The sequence below is a fragment of the Oryza glaberrima genome, chromosome 6, assembly GCF_000147395.1.
Source record: "Oryza glaberrima chromosome 6, OglaRS2, whole genome shotgun sequence".
Taxonomy (NCBI): Eukaryota; Viridiplantae; Streptophyta; class Magnoliopsida; order Poales; family Poaceae; genus Oryza; species Oryza glaberrima.
The window spans coordinates 21,074,894-21,097,125 of record NC_068331.1 but is presented as its reverse complement, the minus strand read 5'-3'; the positions used below and the strand labels follow the sequence as shown (position 1 = coordinate 21,097,125).

Here is a 22,232-nt window from a genome sequence, read left to right as displayed (position 1 = left end):
TCACATATAAAGTACTATTCATATTTTATCATATTATAACAATAGAAATACTAATTATAAAAAAATTCAAATAAAACGGGTTATCAAAATTAGGCATAAAAACTTATAGCTGTACTTAAAATGTGACGGAGGGAATTGATGGCAAAGCCAAAGCGCTGACACGCCCATCTACCATAGTGGAACTTCTTCATTTTAGCCCGGCCCAGGTACATGAGCCATGTAAGTGCCATAGAGGGCTCAAAATTATTTTTTCTTACAAGTGGAGTCTACATGTTAAATATTTCAAACTCAAATTAACTAGTTTCCTTTAGGCAAATTTTGCTACAGAACATCACGACTTTGTGATTTTAGTCGTAGGACACCGCGTAAACTCACTTTTTAGGAAAACACTCCATAATCGTGGTTATTTGCCAGTGGACACCGCACGGCTTAAAATAATGTATCCGTGCTGACTAGGCACTAGGGGGCCCGATATGTGCATTTCGGTCACTTCGCGTAAAATATCAGATCCCCTAGCACCTCATCAGCACGGATACATTATTTTAAGCCGCGTAGTGTTCACTAGCAAATAACCACGAATATGGAGTGCTTTCTCCAAAAGTGAGTTTGCTCGCGGTGTCATACGGATAAAACCGCAAAGTCATAATGTGCTGTAGCAAAATTTACCTTTCTTTTAATAGATAGGACCGACATGTCAGTCTAGCATGCTAAGGGTATTTCACATTTGTACCATAAGTACTAAACACTCTAATCCTAGTTAACTTTTCGCTTGGTTTTAAAACCATTGTTTTGGTTCCATCACTGCACTAAAGCAAACCTTGCTTGTGGTTTACTTTTACAGGCAGGTAGCCGTCCTCTGATGTTAAATTGAGAGATGAGAAAAATATCATCCCTGGTCACTCCACAACGATTGGAGGATTCGACTTGCAGTTATCCTCGGAAGATACTGTAACAAAAGTGGCACTAGCTAGACAGAGATCCATCAAGCCCAATAATTAGTAGGAGGCACTCACCTACTTTCCCACAAAGCCTCATGTCCTATTCAAAAGAGACACCTCTCATCACACTAAGTTAATTTTAATTTTCCCTTCTGCCCACAGAATCCGATGTCCTACGTCGCATGTGCACCACACGTCGCCGGGGGAGAATCACAAACCAGCCAACATCAAACTGACAACAGTGCTGGAACCACCTTATGTATATCCAAGCAGCCAGCCAGCCAGCAGTTTGGCTACTGTGCAACCCGGATTAATTGTTCTTGAGCATGGATTAGCTCTCCACACCTGACTATAGTTAATGTAATGAAAAGTTTTTTTATTACTGTACTCCCTACTCCCTCCGTCCAAAAAAACCCTCCTAATACAATATATGTGGACATCCTCCTATATCCACATACATCAATCTAGAAGGGGTCACGTCCCCTCACATCCCGTTCTAGATTGATTTTTTTTAGGACAGAGAGAGTATGTTCCATTTTTAAAATATTAGTAGATATGCGCGTACGTTGTAACGGGTCGAGTCCATCTACTAATAGGCCAAACTTATATAATTAAAAAGAGATGGTGGTTATTTTTCGTGAGCTGCACGATGGAAGGATTGAAAGAGGAATGACCCCACTTTTAAGATAGTAGAAATAAGCATTTCTATCTATATATTTCATCTTTTCCTCCATTCAATTACATTGAAAAATACTTATATTTTAGAACATATTTGAGACTGATGCTAGAAGCAGAGCTAGAATCTATCTATGTGTCCTGTGAAATTTTCGTGAAATTCCATACATTGTTCGTTCGCGTCTCCTTCGTCGTGCCCGAACCCTTACTCTACCATATCCACTAACCAAAGTAACAGAGTAAAAAAAAAACACCCCAAAGGTTAACTAACACTAATCTTTTAATCCATTGCAGCATCAAACGCTGTGCGTTAGTTGCCCCGAAATCGCATCAAGCGCCGACTTGAGAGAGCTCACGATTGATTAAGCAGGTGTCACCACTAACCAAATCGCCCATCTGATTAATTAAGTGGCGATGTCCATGTGAACCCGGCAAGAGGCAACGGCGATTAAAGGGAAACAAAAACTAAATAAGAGAGAAATAGGAAGGAAACAAAGGACCAAACATGCACACACGCCCTCCAGGTCCGTGTCAGTGTAAGTGGGTCCACCCGGATCCACCGCCCGACGACCCCGAGCGGCTGTTTGTACTCACATTCACCTTCCATCTTAAAATAATTTAAATTATAGCTGTGAATTTTAACAAATATTTATTCAGATTTATATTTAGGGTTCTATTTTTTTCACGAAGTAACTAGTGTCAACGAAATCTTTATCAATAAATATTTTTTAGTACTATTGTATAGATTAAAGACAATATTTTAACAACCAACGATAATTACAGATATAGTTGCAACCTCATCGTTTGGCATTATGCCATTTTCAGTGGAGAGTTTTATTTTGTGATTTATAAGAGTGTCACGTAATCTAAAAGGTTTGGTTGATGAATGAAACAAATGTCTCCAATGCACGGTTTCATTTCGTAATTTCAGATGCTACCCAAAGTATTTAATTATTGAATAGTATTGTGAAACTATTTGGTGATAACAGGGTTTCATTTCCGTTTTCGAGATTAAGATGAAATGATTTAGTTATAATGGGTTTCATTCTATTTGTAAGGTATAGATAAAACATATTCTTTCTTACTTTCTTTCTTTCTTTTCGTAAACTTTTTGATATGTTAATTATCAGTTTAACCTATGTACTATTATCTTATTTATTGAGATTGAACTCTTACGAGACCTACACTGGAAATGGCTTAATATTAATTATAAGCAATACAACTTATTGACAAGTTAAAAGAATTCACATATAAAAATTTTATATACATGCTCAAGCTATTTAAAAGTAAATATTAAAAATAAACATGATAAAAAATCCTAAAATTACTTTAAAATTAAGTATTAAAATTTAAATGTCCGTTTATGCTTATAAGTTGAAGACTATAAACGATAGCAATACCAGTTCAGGCTAAACAATTCACTGATGAGTACTTTCTCCGTTTTATTTATAATGTAAGTTATTTTAGCATTTTCCATATTTATATTGATGTTAATGAATCTAGATATTTCCCATATTAATATTGATGTTAATGAATCTAGACACACACATATATATATATATATATCATATATATATATATATATATATGTATAAATATCAATATGAATGTGAATGTGAGAAATGCTATAATGATTTACATTGTGAAACGGAGGGAGTAGAAAATTAGTGGCAATGCAAAGTACCAGAAGCAGCGATACTGTGGTGGTCACTGGTCAGTGAGTTGCCCTTGTCCGTACTTTCTAGAGAGATCATGGGATTAGGAGCAGTACACACAAGAGGGGCTGATATTAATTTGTCAAGTCCTTGTGCTGGCTGACTAGGCACTGTGTCGTATCTGTCTTAATCTATTTGTTACGGACAAACGCCTGCTAATGACTTGTGATCAGCCAACCTGTACTTGCTTGCGCAATCTATGGCTCTCCTTGTCAGGCATGGCACTGCAAACTGAACTACTTTTTCTTTATTTTGTACTAAAATTCTCGTAGAATTCTTGATTGTTTTAACACAGGCAGTTGAGCATTGCGGTTAATTACCTGCATGATCACCTTATATTCGATTGGTTTCAGACATCGGAAAATAAGAAGAATCTAATACTATCAGTTATGCATTGAGATTTGCAAATATGAAAATGATGAGGGTATAGTTAGCTGTGCCATTTGCAAGAAATTTAATTACAGAAACATAATTGCCAGATTAATCCTTATCCAAATCTCTTATGAGGATGAAATTTTCACATGATATGGTGCTGCATTACACAAGATTCTATCCAAAAAGTCGGATGCTACGATAATATTATACTACTACTAAGCATTTTGAAAGGAGAAAAAAAAAGAAAATAAACCAAAACAGAAGAGATGGGGAGAAAGAAAGAAACTACCATTTTTTTTCTCTCTCGAGTTCTTCCTCCTCTCCCTGTATTTCTCTTCTTCTTTTTTTTATCAGCAGTTTTGCGGCTAGCCCCCTCGGATTGCTGGAAATCACACGCGTCTCACAAGTCGCTGCCCACCGCGGCGGCGGCGGCGGCGGCGTGGCCGCGGCGGAGCATGTCGCGGTGGCGGAGGTAGGAGTCGATGCGCTGCAGCTTGAGCTGGTGGCGGAAGTTGTTGATGAAGTCGTCGGCGCGCGCGTCCACCTCGCCGGCGCCGGCGTCGGCGTCGTCGTCGTCCATCTCCGGCTCATCATCATCCGCCTCGTCGTCGAACTCCTCCGGCTCCGGGTCCTCGTCGGCCACGCGGAGCCACACGCGCGGCGGCTCCCTCGTCGTCGCGGGGCGCCGCGCCTCCACCGCCTCGCGTTCCACCTCCGCCGCCGCCGCCTTCTTCTCGGCCTCGAAGTGCGCGAACGCCGACTGGTCGCTGGCCGACTTGCGCAGCCGCGCCGGCAGCCGCGGGAGGTCCGCCGCCGCCGCCGTCGCCTCCGACTTGCTCCTCTCCACCACGTGCGCCGCCTGCGCGCGCTCCTGCTCATCCTCCACCTCCTCCTCGCGCTCTCTCCCGCCCCCCACATCCTTCACCACCGCCGCCGTCGTCGCCTCATCGCGGGCGCCCAGATCCAGCACCCCGCCCACCACCGCGGCCGCCTCGGGAGCAGCAGGGGCAGAGGCGGCTGCGGAGAACCGGCCGGAGAGATTAAACGACCGGAGCCGGTCGAGCGCCATGGACGGCACGCGGGAGAACCTCCTCTGCTCCCCTCCACCACCACCACCACCACCCGCCCACGCTCCATACCCATCCCCCTCGCCGCCGCCGCCCGCCGTCGAGGAGGAGGCGGTGACCTTGGAAGTAACCGCGATGGTGCCGATGACGATGTTGAGGACGAGGAAGAGCACCGCGGGGGTGAACCACCCGTGGACGGCGCTCCACACCGCCGGGATCACGGCCTCCAGCATTGCGGCGGCGGCGGAGTTGTGGAGTGGAGGCGGAGGCGGAGGAGGAAGCGGCGGTGGTGGTGATGGTGGGGAAGAAGGGGGAGGAGGAAGTGAGCGGTTATTTAAAGGGGAGGGAGGGGGAGGGGGTGGTGGGGACGTTTGGCGCACATGGGGAAGATGAGAGGTGTGGTGATGGGAATGGGACAAACCAAATGGGGCGATTTTTCTTCTAAGATTTCTCCTCTTTTTTTTTCTTTTTAAGATTTCTCCTCCTTTTCTTTTCCTAATCTTTGTGTGTGTTGTGTGTGGTGTGTGTGAGGTGTGGGTGGGTTGTTATAAGATTTCTTCTCCTCGCTGACACATTCACAACGAAACGTTCATGGCATCTTCGTGAATCTCAATATATGCTGGCCCAGTCTTTCGGAGATGTTTATAGGGATATGGTGTGTGTATGTCTGCGTTTTTATAGGTTTCTTTAAAAAAACTCATCCTCGTTTTTTTTCTTCGAGAAATGGGTTTTTATTATTTTCTAAAAAGGATATTTGAGGAGGGAGGAGCATGGCAGTTTCCATCTTTCTCCGGTGGGTGCGGCGGCTTGTTGTCAACTCGTGGTAATGTGGTTTGCAACAAAGACATAAAACGGAAGTAGATCAATAGTTGCGTGCGGTTCATTTCTATCCATGGAGGTGTCTTTTGTTGTCATCGGGTTGTGGTGTACTTGGACGGTGAAATGAAAAGTATGTATCGTGCGAGCAGGCATCGGCAAGAGATTTTGGCTTTCGAGTGGTAACGATTGGTGTTTTGTTTCAGGAAATTACCTTTGCCGTCTCTTTTTCTGGAGTTAAGTTTCGGCGTTATATTCATCTTTGCCAGCTGATAGTACTCGTGGATGGCAAACTGAGAATTATGTTTTGTGTAAGTGAGATGAGACAAAAAAAAGGGAGTGACTTTTGATTGCAAGAGGTGTACTTTTGTTTTGGATTTCCCTTATTATCTTTTCTATACAATGTGAGTTTACGCGATACTTGTGACAACACACATAGACATCAATGAACTAAAAAGTGTGCTTCTCACAAGCTGAAATAGGGGAAAAATGAGTGATTGAGTTTTGTTGCTACCAATATCCTTTATTGGGAGACCCTTGCCCTTGTTATATCTTTCATAGAGAAGGCGAGTTCACATGGTATCCATCTATTGTTGCTAGGCAACAATACACGTGGAAGGTGAACTAGTTAGTGCATTCCACTAGCAGACAGATCGATGAGAAAATAACTCTTGCTTTTGGTTATCTCTACAACTTAAAAACGTAGCCATCCTTCCGCCCTCTTCCCAGGCCCCACGTCACGCACAGGGCGCACCCTCCCTCCTCTCGAAAAACAAAACCATAAGACAACAAGACCAAGCGGTTTGGTTAAAGATAAATGTTGGATCTCATGTTTTTTACTCAATCCTCAAGGAGATGGTTTTCAAAAGAAAGCAGTGGAATATTTCACAAATATTATTTTAGAAAAAAAGAATTTTGTCGACATAGCACTTCCAAAATGGAAAACCATTGAGGTTCATATCCATATCCTTTTGCAAAAAATTAACTACACATGTCTTTATGCACACATTTTTTTCCTTCTCCTTGATGTATGTATTTGCAGATGCTTATTAGTGTGCAATGTCTCTACTACTTAAAAGCAGAGTCATCGTTCTCCCTCCCCTTGCATGTAGCACGCTCACTACAAGAAAAATACTTTAGAGAGACATTTTTCTAATATTATAGAAACACTTTCCTTTTTTTTCTACAATATTGTAGAGGCATTTTTAAAAATGTATGATAATTGTCTTATGGTGAATTGTCTTAGAGGCATTTTATAAAATGTCTCTATGTTGTGTGGCAATACTTTAAAGAGACAATTTTCTAATATTATAGAGACACTTTCCAAATTTTTCTACAATATTGTAGAGGCATTTTTTAAAAAATGTCTGATAGGTGTCTTATGGTGAATTGTCTATAACCGAAGAGACGTTTTATAAAATGTTTATAAAATGTCTATATATCATGTGGCATCAAACCAATGTGAAAAAAGAGAATAAAATATTTCCTTGCTATTGGCAATCCTTGAACTCATGTTTTGTTAGGAAAAATCGTTTTTATCTTTAACGTACTAACCAACTTAACCTCATGTCATTACTTTTAAGTTTGTGCCTTGTGTTGCCTATATCTAGTCCATTAATATACATTATTATTATAAAAAGTGTCTCTACAAGGTTTAAAATTCCTTTACATATCAGGCACATTTTATAGTGCCGAGAAAATACCTCCACAAGATAAAATTTAATATAGTGTGTTGAAAATATTCCTAAAGTGTCTTGCGAGTAAAGTTTTCGAGATAATTTTTAAAGTGTCTTTACACTATATATAACTCTTTATTTTACAGGCAATTTGCCGAATGCCTTTATAAAAGTGCATCTACATGAGGTTTTTATGCAGCGTCCCATTTCCCTCGTGCGTAGCGGTTACGAAAAAAAATCATGTGCTTTAGCATAGATCCACTGCCAGACCATTCCCAGTGGTATAGGCTGTCGTAGTGCAGAGGCATATTACTAGTAAAATAGAAAAGAGAGGTATAGTCGCCCTTCTTTTAAGAAGTCTCAAACTATTTGGGTTGACTGCCAGTAGATGTTCTCTTTTTATATATATTTTGGGGTTGTTAATTTTGTGAGGATTGTACGGAAGAATAGAAATTTTTAAGTGTTGTGTGTTTTTTAAAATTTTTTTTGCAGAAGTAGGATTATAGAGAAAAATTGTCATTTCTATCAGGAATTAATCTACAGTTGTCACGACTATACTGGCTAAGTACGCAACATGCTCATAACATTTGACACAGCAATGATCCTCACAAGGTGAGGGACTGAGGGGGTGGATCTTGAAAGAAAAGAGCTTCTTTGCTAACATTATGTGAAAAGAAAAGCTTTGTATGCACTAGAACTTCCAAAATGGAACTTCCAATTTCATGGTTGCTATGTAGAACATCTAAATTCTCCCATGGAAATCAAGACAACAGTAGGTACACTAGTAGTTTTGGTTGAGGCATGTTACCTATACTTATATACAACCTACATTCTTAAAGTTTGTGGTCCATTCACATACATGGAGATAAAGTTGGGTGATTTAATTATACTCATTATGTATGTATCCTCAGAAATTGTACATGCATCCTTAAATAATTAATGAAATGAAAACAATGAACAGTCATAAATTAAATATCCTTGAACAATAATGAAAGAAAATGTGTAATGTTTGGTGTGTTCCTAGAGTACTTCTATAATAATGGCTATATATACAAAATTACTGATCTATCATGAAACGCGGTTACCTACCGATCCGGGATCATGCACGGCCAACAACCTTGGCAGCTTGTCCCTGTGCAGATTAGGACATGCATGAAATATGAGATAACTGACCTTACACCATCCACGCAATATTGCTAGCTCTTAATTATGCTATCTCCCGGGTAATTTGTATTCTTTATATTAATTTGTGTTAAACTATCTACACAGAATCAGCGAGATGTTTTTTAAGAAAAAACAAAATACAGATTATATTAAATAACTATAGAAGTGACCACACCCATTTTATTTTTTTAAGAAATTACATATATAAGGTCTGTCAACACAGAGTAATATTATTCCAGCAGAGAGTCGTTATATTGATTAATTCTAGCAGGCATATGTAACAGTATATGTGAAATCTGAGTATTGGGAGGCATCTCTCAATCTATTCCTTTATTAAGACTAACCGTACTATAGTTTAGACGATTGCAAAATGCAAATAAGTGAAGTTAATTAATTAATTTAACTCATGAAAAAGATGATCGGACGTCCACTCATATTTTTTCACATGAATATACATTAGTTAAAGCATACGGTTTTTTTTCACTGGAAGAATCAATGTCTCGATCTCATTTATTTCAGCAGTTGTGGAAAAGTAGTGTTCAAGCAAAACATAAGGTTTTCTTTTGGTTACTGATGAATGACAGGCTAAACACAAGAAATATATTCAGAAGGAAAAAAGTTTAAAAGGCCATATTATAATTTTGTGTAATGTAATCTTCAAGGACATCTCTTTTTCACTTATCCTTTACACAAGAATGCTAGAACCTTATTTGCCCAACAAGAAGAATCGACCTCTCAGTCCAAGTCATTGAAGACCTTCACTCTACAAGTGCCTTTCTATATATATGGAGATAATAATCTTAATGGCTTGGAGCATTTGAATCTTCAGAAATAACAAGATTTTCAGAAACATCAACTCTTCAATTCAAGTTTGCAAAGATAAATTTAGAATGGAATTTTCCTTGGTTATTCATAGAGCAGAAGATTTCAGAATGTCTAGACAACTTTTGATTTTTCCCCCCATATGTACATATGCAGATTGTTTTATTTTTAATGTATTTAATCACTGTAGGAGCTTCTTCTACAGTATTTTTTCCTAAAAAAAACATAGATTGTTTATGCTAGGTATAGACACATGGACAATTTTTCTTTTAGAAAATGGATTAAAATCCGGCCTCTACATTCATAATGGATGTACACAGCCCAGACACATGGACAATTGGGAGATTATGGTGGAAAACATAAAAGACATATCACTAGCCATGAAATTCGAGTGCGAACTGGGAAAAAAACATAAGAACTAGAAATGATCTTAATCCATGTATAACCATCCGGGACGACGTGCGTTGCAATTCTATTAATGTGTTTTTTCTTTCTTAAGAATTAGAAATTCATAACGATTTTGGTTGACGTAAGCAGCCGAGACGCACAAGATGACGGTAGCTAGCTAAGCTAATAATAAGCTCGATCGTGCAACAACGACGCATACGGATGCAGGGTCAAACGCTGATTAGTTAATATAGTATGAATATCGGTGGATCGCGGGGCCAATAATCATTTAGTTAGTTAATTAATTAATTAAACGCTTGACCTCTCTAATGGGTCTTTGCAAAACAATTTTTGACGCGTACGGAGTATATAGTAAGAGTACGGTCTAGCCTTGTTTTGTCTTAGGTTGATTAATGAGTTATAGGAATGTGCAGTTGGAGGCTTTGGCTGTGTTTAGTTTCTGAAAAAGTTAAAATTTAGAAAAAGTTGATAGTTTAAAAAAAATTAAAAGTTTATGTGTGTAGGAAAGTTTTTATGTGATGTGATGTGATGGAAAGTTGAAAGTTGAGGGTAGTTGGGGTGAACTAAACACACGCCTATAATAAATACTCTCTATTCTAAAGCATAATAACCTAGAAGAAAATTAGACACATCCTACATTGTAATAAAAATGTATCTAATTAATTTTATCATATATTGCTATATTTTAGAACATAATAGATAACTCCGCGTGCTTGACTTGATTTGATGAGTTAAATAGCCCAACACATTTTTTTAAATTATTTTACTACCCCCTCTATCCCATAATGTTGAACCATCCTGATGGGATGAGACGTAGTTGGATCTTGATCTCCTCCTGTTTTCTTTTCACTTTCAGCTGATAATTAGTGGCAGTACGTGTGAACGCGTCACGTCACGCGGGTTCGATCCACGATCGAGATAGTAATAGTTTTATTGACTAGGAAAGTACAGTACACCTGAGGTGGCAGGTCTCTAGTGTTCACACCCGGCACCATTTGTTCTGTTAAAAAAAATGGAAAATGGGCGTTAATTAATCATACGCGATACGTGTACACCACCTATAACGGTTTTATTTAAACAAAAACATTAGGCCACACGGTAATGCACATCTTACAGAGGCACTTTTCATGACATACCAGCGGTTTATCACTCACCCTTGATTACTAATTTTATCTCATAGTGTACCCTCACATTTTACGTAGTTAGATCTTCTTCTAGGGGGTAAAGAAACAGAATTTAAAACTCCATTGATGATGTTGATATTTAGTTTTTCTTTCCCTCAAAGTAAATGAAATTGCTTATCACTTATTTTCATATTTCTTTCTAATAGATGATGCACCAAGCATTTCTTGTTAGAAACTTGTATGTAAACGCACGCAATTTGAGAAAATGCGTATAATTAATATGGCTTGCAAGAATGAATAATAAATTGTAGTACAAATTAAACTGCTCGGCTCAGTAATTTATATGTAATGACATGGCCTCATGCATGAACTCAGAACTCGGTTAAGAGCATTTAGCATGAGGTGAGACAAATTATATACATAAGTATATATGATGTTCATCATGGTGCTCCTAGTCTATATTATTTCCGGTGGAGTTGCATATTAGATCGTTTCTCATCGACAAGATAAACTAAGAACTGAAAAAAAGAAAGAGAGAGAAGGAAAAGAGTTCGTTGTTTCGCCCTTGACGAAAACGTGAAAACGAACTCGGCCGGCGACCAACGCTGCACCGTGACAACACCTTCCCATGTGGCCATTGGCCATGTTGATGTTTTTCTAACTTCAATGGTTGCCGCGTATCACCTAGTAGACCTCATACCCCCCACGTTCTTCAGGCACAGTACTACAAATGCCTCGGAATATGTTGCATTGTTTTTTTTGTTTTTTTTTTTGCTAAACTATATCTTACATTGTTTTTTTTTATTTTGAGTTTTCGTGAATACTTGAACGGCTGGGGATTCCGTAGTCTTTTCAACAGGTAAGTTTGCTATATATGAGAAGATACTGGTTGGTTGTGCAAGACTTTACCTCTACGGAGTAACTTTAAGATATATACCTAGGGCATGTTCACTTTGATGTCAAAAACAATTTTACCAAATTTTGGTAATGAAATAGTTGGCAACTTGTCAAAATTTTGGCAGGATTTCTTATATAGTTACTAAAATTTGGCAGTAAACTAAATGTAGCCATTTTTTGGTAACTTTACCAAAATTTGGTAAGATTGAAAATGGCATCAAAGTGAACGGGCCACTAATTTTTTTAGTGTGAAATTTTGATACGTATGTACTTTCTCAATGACTATAAAATTTCTCCTTTTCAGAACCATAAAAACTCAACATGAAAAATGTTTTGAATGTAAAATTATACGAAAATACCCATCAATCTGGCATTATGTTACGACAATACTTTCAATAGGCAAAAGCCAGCCCGAAGATCAGCAGTATGTGTGTACCTTATTCATCACAGGGATCAAACCTCTTGTAGCACTTTTTATGCAGGTCGACAGGTAGTACTACTGAAAAATTTTTTAGGATTGGTTGCCACGACATCGGATATACGGACAACATTTAAAGTATTAAAAATAGTCTAATAACAAAACAAATTACAGATTCCGCTAGGAAAACTACGAGACGAATTTATTAAGCCTAATTAATCTATCATTAGCAAATGTTTGTAGCACCATATTTTTAAATCATTGCGCAATTAGGCTTAAAAGATTCGTCTCGCAATTTACACGCAATATATGTAATTGGTTTTTTTTCCTACATTTAATACTCCATACATAGTGTCCAAACATCCGACGTGACATCGTGAAAATTTTTGTTTTGGAAACTAAACAAGGCCCTCAGGCTGGCCCAACAGGATCCTTGGACACCAGGTAAAAAAAGTTTCACATGGCTGTTCGGCTGCCATTTTTTTTTTTTAACTACTCGCACGAGACGGTGCGAAGTTCTATTGATAGAGCAGGAAAAAAATACAAGATTACAACCCTGAAGGGTCGTATCCAGGAAAAAGGGAAAAAATACCACCACCCACGCACTGGCAGCACCAACACACGACCAGGAGAAGGTTAGCACCGGATCAGTCACCGTTAAACGTGACCGGCCACCGCTAGACCAACAAAGGAACACAGACGAGATTGCCCTACAGCAAGGGGTGCCAAAACGACGTCTTCAAGAAGAGAAGCTACGGAAAGCCGCCGTCGCCGTCCGTCAGTGCTCAAAGGAGCCAAGACTAGGCTTTTACTCGGCAAACACCCTTGAGGGGTGAGACAGCATGACAACGCCCTCAGGAAGGGGGAATTAACCATCGTTGTCGGTACGGCCAAGGCCGAGCTGGGTTTTCACCCACCGCTCACCACCTACGAATCCACGGCTGACGCACCGATGCTCCACCACCACTCAAACTCTGCCGACCTGTGGGGCCCCTGCACCGACGCCCCCCGCCGGCCAGCCTTTGTGTGCCGAAGACCGTGCCACACCCACCGGCAGCTCCACCACGCACCGAGGTCGCCTCTTCCACCACCGGCCGCGCCTCTCACGCCAAGCCGGCCTCCTCCACCGGACGCGTCTCTCGCGCCAATCTAGCCTCCCTCCATCAGCCGCGCCTCTCGCGCCAAGCCGGCCTCCATCTCCGCCACCCGCGCCACTCGCTCCGAGCCGGCCTCCGCTGCCATCGGCTGCGCCTCTCTGCGCTAAGCCGGTCTCCGACCCCTCCTCCAAACGATGTTGCGCCGGTCCGATGCAGCCGTCTGCCACTCCCTCAGCAAGCCGTCCGAGGCCACCATGCCTCCTCCCACCACCGTCACGGTCCCCACCACCTCACCGTCGCCGACACCTTTCCCGCCTCCAGTGCCGCATCCGCCGACGTCACCGCCGCCTCCTCGTAGCTTGAAGCCAGTTTGATTGATACAACAAGTACTCTCCTCCACCCAAAGAAAAATACTCAACCTAAGATTGGATGTGATTCGTTGTTCTATTGAGTTTATTTTTTGGGGGGATTGAGGGAGTAGGTAGCAGGCAGTTGTGTACATGCGATGTAAATTGCAAGCGAACTGCCTCATAACCTATGTGTTAAACTGTTAATATCATGTAAGGCACTAAGCGAACTGCCTCGGTAATTCTTGTTCTGGTTCTCCACTAATTCTGTGGACGAAATGCTGGATCAGACCGCAAGAGCCGAGTTAGGCTCTGTTTGGGGGAGCTTCTCCCAGCTGCAGCTTGAGAAAAGCTGCAGCTGGGAGAAGCTCCCCCAAACAGTCCACAACTTCTGAGAATCTGTAGTTACAGATTCTGAAAAATGAACTAAGAAGACAAAAGCTGGAGAAGCTGGGTTTCAGATTCTCAGAAGCTGGCTACCAAACAACTGTTTCTTAGAATCTAAATCTTCCCAAACAAGCCCCTAGATAGCCTCAACTAACCGCAAAATCTTGTACCATGTGCAGTAAAATTTGCACCTTTGGCGTGTTAGTTGAGGCTCACTGGTCCAATCATTTGGCTGTCTTTTGTCCCTTCATCTTTGTAGAAGGCTATTAGCATGTGTACAAGACATTCTTGGTAGTTGGTACCTTCCATTTGCTGAAGATTTCCCTACACTGCAAATCATGATACTTCTTCATGTGGAATCAATCAGCTCATATTGGAGTACTGGAGTAGGCATGGCTTGGTGATCCCAGCATTTAATATTTGGAGTTTAGTTTGTTTAGACAGGGCAGCATCATCAAGCAGCAGTGTCTTGACTGAAATCTTCAGGCCCATCTGCCCTTCTCAGCTTCTCTGAATCACTTGGGATGATTTTCTTTTTGATGGTACAGTCACACCATGTTCCCACTTCCCAGTGAGATGATCTGCAACATGTGAAATCTCACAACACATAATTCACTGTAGAAACTAGCACATGTACAGAGAACTCAACAAGGGGAGAGAGAGAGAGACTTACGGTGTGTTGGGTGTTCATCACATGATGCCTAGTCCCACAAACAAAAGAAACCTGCACCAGCGAAAGCTTTAGCTCACACGAGAAAAGTGTGCGTTTTTTTTCTTCTCTCTCTCGTCTTGTGAGCTCTGCTTGGCTGCATGTTCAGAACAGGGAGCAACAAGTTGGCTCATGGGTGTTATACTCTAAAAACAGATGTGGCCGATGCTTGAAGTACACCTGCCTTCAGATCTACTACTATGTCCTGAGCCATGGAATCTTGAAGCCTGAAAATGGTTAAGCACAGGAATCTCAATTGGGTTCCAGCTACTGTACAAGGAGCATCTTCTGACAGGGAAGGCTTAAGTTTAGGACAAGCTTGTACCAACAGTCCAAGACCTGGCTGTCTTCTTGGATGGCCATACTGATACAGGTGGATAAATCAACCCAGTTGTGCTGGCTAAGTAGTAGTAATTCCATAGATAAGCTATAGATAGCTCTAGGATAGGATGGGATGACCAGCTAGGCATGGCAAAAGGTATATTCAGTTGTAGCTTGGAAAACATGCTCCACCGTTCCAAAATACTCCCTCCGTTTTTTAATAGATGACGCCGTTGACTTTTTCTCACATGTTTGACCATTCGTCTTATTCAAAAATTTTATGCAAATGTATAAGATATAAATCACACTTAAAGTACCATGAGTGATAAAACGACTCATAACAAAATAAATTATAATTACGTAATTTTTTTAAATAAGACGAATGGTCAAACATGCGAGAAAAAGTCAACGGCGTCATCTATTAAAAAACGGAGATAGTATAAGGATTTTTAGGATTCGAATTTTATAATACAATATAGTAAGGATTAATGCACTGATTCCAATCGCTTCAATGATTCCAAAGCCAATCACATGCTAGCAAAGGGAATCTAAGCAATTCAAAATTTAATTTTTGATCTAACCTTGTATTTGCTAAACAACCAAGAAATCTCTGTATTTTGGAACAGATGGAGTAGTAGTACAATTATATCCAGCAGGTAGTAGCAGGCAGTTTTATCAAAATTTGGTTTCTCATCAGCTTCCCATTGAGCACCTGGAATGCAGTTATAGTATCATATTCATTGAATCGAATACTCTGAGACAACTGCTCTTTTGCAGCTCTGCTGCACCACCACTGAGAGTCTGAGACCAACACTGTCTTCGGGTCATCGAGCACCTTGCGCTGCAGATGACAAATGCACTTTGCTAGCCCAGTCACCTCAGGATCCAGGTCACACCAGTCATCACCTTATCGAGTGCAGATTCCACTGATGCAAGTTCAGGGCAGGCTGCAGCCTGCAGGTGCACTCGTGAGTTTTGAGTCTTCTTCTCAAAGTGCCCCCTCAAGTGTCGCAGGAACAAACAGGTTTACCACTAAGAGGAAAAATCTGCAGCTGAACTGCTTACTTAAACAGTTAAACTCAACATAATAAGGACGCCTTGATTAACGGATAATCAGCTAACATGAAGACTTTCTTACCCCACTTATAAACTGATCGAAAAAAACTCAGGATTCAGGATCTTAATCTTGGTTTCAGCTAGAAAACAAATCAGCATTGGTAGTTCGACCCGTTCTTGTTCTTTTTGGAGGATGATACGGCCAGTTTTCAGTACTCAAGACCAAATGCCATCACTGTAACTAAAAAGATTTCAAATACTGAATCCATCTTTGAAAGAACTGGATTCCCCAGAGTCTATGGTGTGCTTGATGGTTGGCTGCCGCATTTCCTGCTGACACACACTGTGCAGTGCTCTGTTGTTATGTGGACAATTAGAGACCATATTCCCCCACGGGTAACCACCGAAAACTTTTCCATGCACATGCACTGCAGTTTGTAAAGAGGGAGAGACCCGTAGGAAGAGAGAGAGGTGGCTTTAGTCCTGAAACATGTCTCCACAAGTTGCAATAATCGGTAGTAGACCACTGTGTCTGTGTGCCAGATTCATCTGTCCTTAGTGGCAACCATATCATGTTGTCCCTGGCTCCTGCCTTCATATACTGGGTATCGGAATGCCTGAACAACTAAATAGTCCCGTACTCCCATTACAGTATCTTCCTGTTTTGTTTCTATTCGTACAAATCCATTACCTCGTATGTGATGACTTAAGGAGCAAACGTTGATACTTGATCACTTTCCATTTCACCTTGCAGTTCATTCACCTGGAAGAAAGAAAAAAAAAGCGCCTTTCAGAAGATATACCCTGGTTAACAAATGAAATGACAATCTTATCAGGCTTTAGTGTCTCATGCAAAGTGGCCAGTCATAACTTGCACAATGCACCACCTCAGCATTTACCTAATGAACTAAGACAGTGTGCAACTTTCATGTCAATCAACTCTGACTTGTATTATCCACCGACACAGCATTTACCTGATGAAAAGACAGTTTACAACTTTAGTGTCAATCAGCTCTAACTTGTATACTTGTAATCGACAGACATATTATTTACCTGATGAACTAAGATAGTTTGCAGCTTTAGTGTCAATCAGCTCTGACTTGTATTATCCACCAACACAACATTTACCTGATGAAAAGACAGTTTACCACTTTAGTGTCAATCAGCTCTAACTTGTATACTTGTAATCGACTGATATATAATTTACCTGATGAACTAAGATACTCCTAGTTTGCAACTTTAGTGTCAATCAGATCTGAAATTTATTATCCACTAACACTGCATTTACCTGATGAACTTAGACAGCTCTGTGACTTCTATCAATTCACAACTTTAGTGTATGACAAGGTCACAAGCAATCATCTCTAGTCCGCATTATCCACGGACACTACATTTACCTGATGAACTGACAGTATGCAACGGTGATTATTTATTTATGTTGAAAACATATCTCCAACTTTTACCATTGCTGAAAGACGGACAAAGCTAGTAACAGCACTTGGACCTTTTATGTCAAAAACAGATATGCCCCAGGCTTTCCAGGACTTGATGTGCAGGGAACATCTGGCACAATTACCAAGGAACAGATGGAATCACCACGACGACAAAACCTCTCGCTTTCTTGATGAACCGAGCTTCACATGCCATTACTGGTAGCCTACAGCCAACAAAGATCAATGAGAGTACTGTAGGAATCAGTATCTCTAATAAGATTTGCTAGGGAGAAATACAGGGTTTAATATGCGGAGTTCTCAACGGTTCAACAGCACAAGGAATTCAATTATAGAAAATTGATATCACAGCCATACAGGTAGTATTCTGATGAAAATTCTACAGATGTTACTTCCTCCGTTTCACAATGTAAGACTTTCTAGCATTGCCCATATTCATATAGATGTTAATGAATCTAGACACACATATATATCTAGATTCATTAACATCTATATGAATATGGGCAATGCTAGAAAGTCTTACGTTATAAAACGGAGGGAGTACAATTTACTATCTTAAAAAGATAAGAATGTAAGCACTACAAGTATTAGGCAGATTCTTTTTTTTTTTAGACTTGAAACAAAAAGAAGGCACTGGTAGAAAATAAAAAGGAAAAGTTGACACTCATCTAACAAAAGATCGTTGTCAAGTAAGCTTGAGCTAACTATATAGGCAGCACAAGATTCCACAAAAAACATCAAAACCATAGCTAAATGAACAGAAAAGCCTTGTACTGAGTTGAATTTTAGCATAGCAGCCAAAGATTCATATCTGTAAGATGTTTGTACTTATTGAAACTTCACTAGCTTTTTGTGGGTAAAGCAACATAAAACCCTAAAACTGAAAGTAAGTGTAGTTAGTTAAGAAGTTTGTAAGACAAAAATAAGATGACCTATGTACAAATAAGATGCTCTATGCAGATAGATTACCTTCATATACAAGTTGCCAAGGTAAGATGCACTTTCAGGCCTCAGATAATAAATATGAAAGATCATAAAAAGTCCATAAACCTTAAATATATTATGCTTACTCATTTTTTCAACAGCATACACAATACAATCAGCAGTGAGCAATGAGATGACGAGATATTGCACTATATTGGAAATGACACCGAAGGGGCAAAATAATATCAGGATAATACACATCTTATATCCACAAACCAATAGAAGTAATACAATATTGAGAACTCATATATTTGTTCAAAAATACAAATATTTTGCTATAGACACACTGCAAATATAAAATATATTTGCACGGAAGTGGAACCTAAGAATAATGTTCAGCTCTTTAGTAACCAGGAGTCCAGGACAACCCAGACAAAGATAAATCGACTTTAGTGAAACGAATCCATCATGATTTATACTTGAATGATCTGCAGTCAAGCAACAAAAATATTTAACAAAGTTCCACTTCCACATCACCAAATGACTAGCAACATTCAGTGATTATGGCAATGAACAAACTGTAGAAGATAAAGGATACATCTGCAGTTCTGCAACAAACATGTATTCTCAATCATAATTGCAAGTGAACTGAGAAAGATTATCATGCACCCAAAACAGTAGAACATGCACCAAAGGGTCAGGTTTCAAGTGGAATTCGTATTGATACAGGCTCAAGATAAAAGTTTATAGCAAGAGGATTGGAATACCAAATCACGATATTACCACCCACATGATGACATGAAGAGTAAACCTGCCAAACACTGGTTAAACTGAACAACATTATATTCCCAGAACTACGTGAAAGTGCTTCATTTTATATAATTAGAACATAGACTAATGTGGCTACCACCAGAAAAGAAAGAACAAACAAAAACAAAAGAAAAGCCTTCCATCTTCCTCAAGAACAAGCAGACAAGTAAAAGTCTGTCATCTTCCTCAACAACTACGAGCAGTTAAGTCAGTGCAAGTTGACTGCCAGTGACCACACCTAGTGGTGAAAGCTATATGGCCTGAAACATTTAAGCCCTTTAGTTCCAAGATCCATATTGATGCATATGCAAGAGGATTGCAAAGTCCTCTCATACGTAAGAACAGAAAAAAATGCACATGTACAAAGAGGGTTGAACTCAAGAACTCTTTATTCCTTGCAGTATATATCCGTCTGAAAAATCCCGATGAGGGACTTTGTTTTGTACGAACAAAAGGAGGGACTTGTATAACCCATTGCCATAGAAAGAACAAACAAACAGAACAATGACCGAAAAGAAAAAGAAGAGCCCATCTTCCTACAGAATCATAAGAAGCTAGGGAGTAACTCCTAGCACATTGAACACCAAGCAGTTTCTCCCAAGCTTCGTCTTACTTAAAGTCTACAGACTAAGCCCATAATGCCAGGGCTGCCATGGCCATGGCCCCAAGAAACAGAGCTATATACGAGCCCACTTGAAGCCTTGGGTTGCAGCTCATCTTCCGGCTAAGAAAATCAGCAGCAATAAGATCCACTAATGCCATATAGATCAGTATACCAGCCGACATCGAGTCCAGAATTCCCTCCACCACCAACGCTCTGGGGCTGTTGGGGTTGTAAAATGATGCAACCGCCGCCCCCACAGTGATCCCAGCAGGTGTTGTGATAGCAAAGAAGAAAGCCATCAGGAAAGCAGAGAAGTTCTTTAACTGAGCCTGCACCCATTTAGTCACAGAGAATGGACACCACATCACAATCATATTACACTCTAGCATTGAAATGTCAACCATGGAATGAAAAAATAAAGCAGGTATTAACCTCAGAAATGCAGCCGCCCAACGCAAAACCCTCGAAGAACTGGTGGAATGAGAGGGCAGCAACCAGAGGTTTGATTGTACACGGGCTCTGAGAGACGCCCAACGATAGGCCAATGATGACCGAGTGAGATACAATTCCCAGCTCCAGAATCTTGTAGATAATACAGCAAATCATTAGTCAGCATGCAACATAGATTTGCAACATGTATCCAAGATATCACACCTCATATCCATTGCTAGTCTGTACTCTGTAGTGTTACTGTAGCCATAACAAATTTGCCTAAAATAGGAGAAATGCTGCTAAACAGACACACGCAAGATTCTTAACTCAGATGTACACGTACTAATCAACTACAACAGTTAAGAGTGATTTTGCGGGTCTTCTACAATTATGCGTTCGTATCAACATGGCAAATTATTGTTAAAACAAATCATGGCAAATTGGCACTGTGCGTGCGTACCTGCGAGACAACCACATGGCGAGCGGAGGGGCCCTCCTCGTGCCCGTGGCCATGGCCGTGCGCGTGGGCGTCATTCACAGCTCCCCCATGGCACGCGCCGTGGACGTACGCATGGCTGTGCCGGTGAGCGGCCGCGTGGGCGTGTATCCCGACGATGTGCATGGCGTCCCGCTTCCCGCCTCGTCCATCCCGTCCTTCGCCGTCCCCGACCGGCAGCGCGCCGCCGTCCTCGAGCAGCGCGGCGGCCGCCTCTTCGGCGGCCGCGGCGGCCTCCTCCTGGCGGTGCTTCCGCTCGTAGAAGTGGGTGCCGACGAAGTCGACGACGAGGGTGGCGAGCGCGGCGAGCATGGCGACGAACCCCGGGAAGGGGAAGCGCCGCCAGGGGGAGTGCGGGAGGCAGGGGTTGGAGAGCGCGTGCTCCGCGTCGTGCAGCATGTGGACGAACCCCGTAGCCAGGATCACCCCCGCCGCGAACGCCTTGGCGAGCACGAAGAGCCCGCCGGAGGACGCGCCCCCGCCACCGCCACCGCCACCGCCCCGCCGCCTCCGGCCGACGAGCGGGATGGCGACCCCGGCCGCGCCGGCGATGAGGATGGCCGCGACGGCCACCATCTTGAGCCGCAGAGCTGCCGCCTCGTCGCGGCACTCCTCGTCCTTGTCACCGCCGCCGCCCACCACCGCGTCGCAGCTCGCCGCCGACACCGACGCTGCCATTCCATCACCCCCAAGCGTCAATTGCGAGCTTCCACGATGGGTTTAGCCGATAAAAACCAAAAACAAAAAAACAAAAAATCCCCACCGATTGAGCGCTACCTGCGATTTGGCGGATGAAGGGGATGTACGACGACGACTCCATTTTCTGCGGATTACAGCACACACGCCAACCAAAACCATCAGGAAAACAAAATTCACATCGCGAGCCAGAAATCGAGATCAAAACCCTTCCAGAAAACGAGAAAAAACAACAATCCAAAACTCGCCGCAACCGCAACCTGAAAGGGAAGGGAGCAGGGAGCCAGGGCTCAGGACTCAGGAGCAGAAGCCTCACCTCGAAGAACGCCATTGCCGATGGATAGGTAAAAAGCAATCCAACCCGCCTTTCTCCTCTACTCCCGCGTCTCGAACAGCCGAATTAAACGAACTCCCGCCCGATGCCGCGGGGCTGCAACTCCTCTCGCGTCAGCCTGCGGCTGCGGATGACATAGATATAGGCTCTCTAGGCCGCCACGCGCGCGCGGCGCATCTGCATGCGAGGCCAGAGAGAGGGAGGAAGGAACGGGAAGGGGGTGGGGCCCGCGGTCAGGGAGGAGGATGTCGTCATGGGGCCCGCGGTCAGAGAGGATGTCGTCATGGCACCAGCGGCGGCCGTACGGCGGAGCGGGCGGGCCAGCGGTGGAGCGGGGCCCACACCCCCCTCACCTGCGCGGCGACGGGGAGGCGCGGGCCAGGGTGGGGCCCACGAGGCAGCGGCTCCTCGAGGAGTCGTGGCCTCGTGGGAGGTTGGGGGTTGGGAAAATTTGGGAGTCGGGGATTTGAATC

The 22,232-nt window shown here is 42.0% G+C and overlaps 2 protein-coding genes and 1 long non-coding RNA gene across 3 annotated transcripts; all 3 read right to left on the bottom strand.

Moving 5' to 3' along the window:
- Positions 1-3,800: 3,800 nt before the first annotated feature.
- Positions 3,801-5,097, bottom strand: LOC127775764 (uncharacterized). The gene has a single exon (XM_052302056.1). It carries the CDS (start codon positions 5,001-5,003, stop codon positions 4,104-4,106), a length of 900 nt encoding a protein of 299 aa, XP_052158016.1. The 5' UTR covers positions 5,004-5,097; the 3' UTR covers positions 3,801-4,103.
- Positions 5,098-15,360: 10,263 nt separating this feature from the next.
- LOC127777495 (uncharacterized) lies at positions 15,361-17,907 on the bottom strand. The gene is made up of 3 exons (XR_008018340.1): positions 17,066-17,907; positions 16,912-16,986; positions 15,361-16,775 (listed from the first exon to the last, which is right to left on the bottom strand). It is a non-coding gene; the product is annotated as an uncharacterized LOC127777495 (long non-coding RNA).
- A 1,661-nt stretch (positions 17,908-19,568) lies between these two features.
- Positions 19,569-22,036, bottom strand: LOC127775407 (zinc transporter 10). The gene is made up of 5 exons (XM_052301650.1): positions 21,742-22,036; positions 21,507-21,552; positions 20,694-21,400; positions 20,234-20,383; positions 19,569-20,130 (listed from the first exon to the last, which is right to left on the bottom strand). Exons 1-5 carry the CDS (start codon positions 21,754-21,756, stop codon positions 19,825-19,827), a joined length of 1,224 nt encoding a protein of 407 aa, XP_052157610.1. The 5' UTR covers positions 21,757-22,036; the 3' UTR covers positions 19,569-19,824.
- Positions 22,037-22,232: the final 196 nt, after the last annotated feature.